This window comes from Apteryx rowi, unplaced genomic scaffold, assembly GCF_003343035.1.
Source record: "Apteryx rowi isolate R43461 unplaced genomic scaffold, aptRow1 scaffold_603, whole genome shotgun sequence".
NCBI lineage: Eukaryota > Metazoa > Chordata > Aves > Apterygiformes > Apterygidae > Apteryx > Apteryx rowi.
Genome location: NW_020450876.1, coordinates 14,796 through 18,202, shown reverse-complemented (window position 1 = coordinate 18,202; position 3,407 = coordinate 14,796). Strand labels below are relative to the sequence as shown.

At 49.6% G+C, this 3,407-nt stretch overlaps 1 protein-coding gene across 1 annotated transcript in view; it reads right to left on the bottom strand.

Annotated features, from left to right (window-relative positions):
- Nucleotides 1-297, bottom strand: part of PCSK1 (proprotein convertase subtilisin/kexin type 1) — a 27,091-nt gene extending 26,794 nt beyond the window's left edge. Inside the window, exon 1 of the mRNA XM_026083490.1 lies at nucleotides 118-297. Within this exon, the coding sequence (XP_025939275.1) occupies nucleotides 118-297 (180 nt within the window). The remainder of the gene's footprint in view (nucleotides 1-117) is intronic.
- Between the last annotated feature and the right edge of the window lie 3,110 nt (nucleotides 298-3,407).

Here is a 3,407-nt window from a genome sequence, read left to right as displayed (position 1 = left end):
CAAAAGTTTAACGGCAGCCCGAGGGGAGCGAGCCCCGCGGAGCCGCAGGTGGCTCCGCCGCGCCCGGCAGGGGGAGCTCCCGAAGGGGGGAGCCCGCCGCGGCCGCGCCGCCCCTACCTGCCCCACGAGGTCATACTCCAGCTCCTCGGCGATGGCGATGGCGGCGGCGGGACCCGCCGGGACCTCCGCCGCCCACTCGTTGAGGAACTGCCGCTCGGCGCCGCCGCCGCGGGTCACGCAGCAGGCGGAGAGGAGCGCCAGGGCCACGCACCGGCCGGCCCAGCGGCGCCCTTCCATGGCCGCGGGGCAGGGGGCGGCGAGGCGAGGCGCGGCGCGGCGGGCGGCGAGGGCAGCGGCGGGCGGCGCGGAGCTGCGCTCCGGAGCGCCCTCGTTGCTAGGCGAGCGGAGCGGGAGGCAGCGGCCCCGCGGCGGGGTCCGTGTGCCGGCTCGGTGCGGCGCGGCTGCCTGGGGCTGCGCGGCGCCCAGACCCTCCGGAGCCGGAATGGCAATGAGTGTTTACACGTCAAAACTACGAAAGCCATCCTGACGTCAAATGTACCTGGCCCCCGAGCTGGGTGGTAATTCCCCAGGGGGCGGGCGAGCGAGCGGGAGGAGTGTGCTAAAATAAGCAGGAGGGACGCACGCATGTGGAAGCGGCGGGGGGGAGAAGCAGGGCCCGCCGCGCCCCGGAGCTGCCSCCCCCGCCGCCGCCGCGGCGCCCCCGCTGCCGGCTGTGCGCGGGGGCCCGCGGCGAGTCCTGCCGCCCGGACAGCACAGCCCCCCGCGGCTTCCACGCGGGTCGACTTCGCCGGGGCGGCTGCCCCAGACAGAGATTTTTAGCGCGGCCGGAGCAGAAGCGGCCGCGTGACAGGGGCAGTGACACGCGGTGGCTGCGGGCACAGGGTGATGCTGCGGCTCCCCGGCCGCGGGCGGAAGGAGAGGGAGAAGCACACGGGCGCCTTCACCCCAGCCTGACGGAGCCATTCCTGCGCTTCCCAGCGCCCCGGGGCTGCTCGGTGACCCTGCCGGGTGGTGACCGGCCGTGACCGTGAGGGGCTGCTGCTCAGCGGCTGCTCCCAGGCTCTGGCGAGCCGCCCCTGTGGCGGCCGTTAGGGGCCGGCGCGGCGCGGCGCCCCCCACCGGCCTCCCTCCTCACAGCACGCGTCCGGCCTGAGGCGCGGGGGGGCACTGCCCTTCCTCGCCCTGATTTATTTTTTAAATAAGGCAGCACTCGAACTGGGACCGTGTGTGGCGGCAGGCTGCTCGCACTGCCTGCTCAGGGACATACAGCTGCTCTGTGCTTGGGGTTTTTGCGGGATTTTTTGTGTGTGTATGTGGTTTTTTTAAATATATACAATCTGTAAGATTCATCCTGAGCTGACAATTAGAAATGAGTAAAGATTTGTCATCTCATTAAAACCAAACTCTTCGTGGTATGATTTTTTTTTTTTTTTTTTTTTAGCTTTTAGATGTCGTTGGGAGGAGCTGTGCTCAAATCTGAGCATCGTTACAAGAGGAAAGCTGGGAAAATAAAACATTTTTCAATTAAGCTAATAACCCAGGACCAACTGTGCAGTAATGCTTGATTAATGCACATCGTCCCCTGATACTTCCAACACACTGTAGGTATGCTGCATTAATCGGCACTGCTACCCGGTCTGATTATATAACAAGTACCTATTTCCTGAAATACAATTATTCTTTTTAAAATTATTATTATTATTATTATTATTATTATTATTATTATTATTACATCCAGTGGTCTGCATGTTGCATTTCTCAGAAAATATTGGAATTTGTTAAATGTTAATTTATTTCTATAGTTTCATTTTTTATCTACATATCCCTTCTCCTTCTATTTTATTTTGCTTTCCTGCTGCACTTCCACTGTCTTTTCTCTCCTCACATTTCAGAAAACTTCTCTAAAAATTTCCTAATATTCCATAAATGCTCTTGCTTCTACCTCCAGAACTAAACCTTTCAGCAGTTTCTGTTTATAGTTAGCTACATTTAATTGCTTGATTCTTCCAACTTACTTTTATTATGTAAAAGAAAATACTCAGTATAGAGGGATATATTAATATTGTATATTTTTGCATATGTGGCCCATATAATCCTAATACAGCTTTTGTGGTTTTGTGTTAAAGGTTAAACTTGGACCTCAATGTACATTCCTTTGATATCAGGACAGCCAGTAGAATATGATGCAAAGAAATACAAAAGTTGCTTTTAAATATCGAGTTGTGCTTTAATACTGTTTTATTTCTGTTTTCTAGAGTGACAAATATGCCTGCTCTACTCTTAATTGGCTTCTAAAATGTGAAGATAATGTAAAACATAAATATGAAACAATGAAGAGTGGAAGACAGAGCAATTCTGAAAGGCCAACATTTTAGCATCTGAAATCTCAGCCCTGAAAATCATTGTATCAGGATGGGTACAATGCTCTAGAGTCCCACGAGGACCCCTGAGTTCTTGTGGGGATCAGGGAATTCTGATGATCACAACTGAAGTACGGGCCATTACGCTTACAGGAGGCCAAAATAAAAGGAATTCGAATGGATCAAGGGAGGGGAAAAACAATGGTGAAATAAATATGCTAGAAGTGTCAATAAAATATCAATAATTATCAAGATAGAATATCGATAAAATGACACTACAGCACCATGTTGATATTCACAAATGCTCACTTTCTGCAGCATGGTAATGGTAGTACAGGGTTTTTCAAAGTTGAGGTAGAGACTAGGAAATGTGTTTTCTGTTCATTTTAATTTTTTGTATTCTCTGCATGATTTTTTTCAGTGTTCACTGCCAAAAATATATTTTCTTCACTTTCCTGGACAGATGCCTTAAAGATTTCTCTGTTCCATTTTTAGCACTGGATTTCTGAGGCTTTCTTCAAATGTGTTTGTTTTCCAAGCAATTTCTGGGTCCATGCAGGTCTCCTGTGTCAGTTTTATCAGCACTGTTCCACTCAAAACACAAAGGGTTTTTTACCTCTCATTTCTCATCATTGAGATTGCAACTTGGCCTAAGTTCTACATTTACTATTAAACAACTGTGCAGAAACTTGGTCTACATACAAGAAATGAAGTGAAAGCCATATATATATAAAGAAAATTTAAATTTATATCCCCAAGTCTTAAGTCAAATAAGTGGTGGATAGAACACTGAAATGCCTAAGACTCTTTTGAAAATCTCAGTACTCTCTTCTAAATTATTAATTCATTCAAATGTGTTTATTTACTGGGAGTCCTTTTGTTTAGGACTTCAGTTAGATTGCTTGTGTACAAGGGGACCTGAACTGTGCTACAGAATGAGCTGTGTGCTATACAAACCTGGCTATCCTACCATTCCATTAATGAAGGGTGCTACCCAACCCACTACATTCCCATCTAATAATAGCA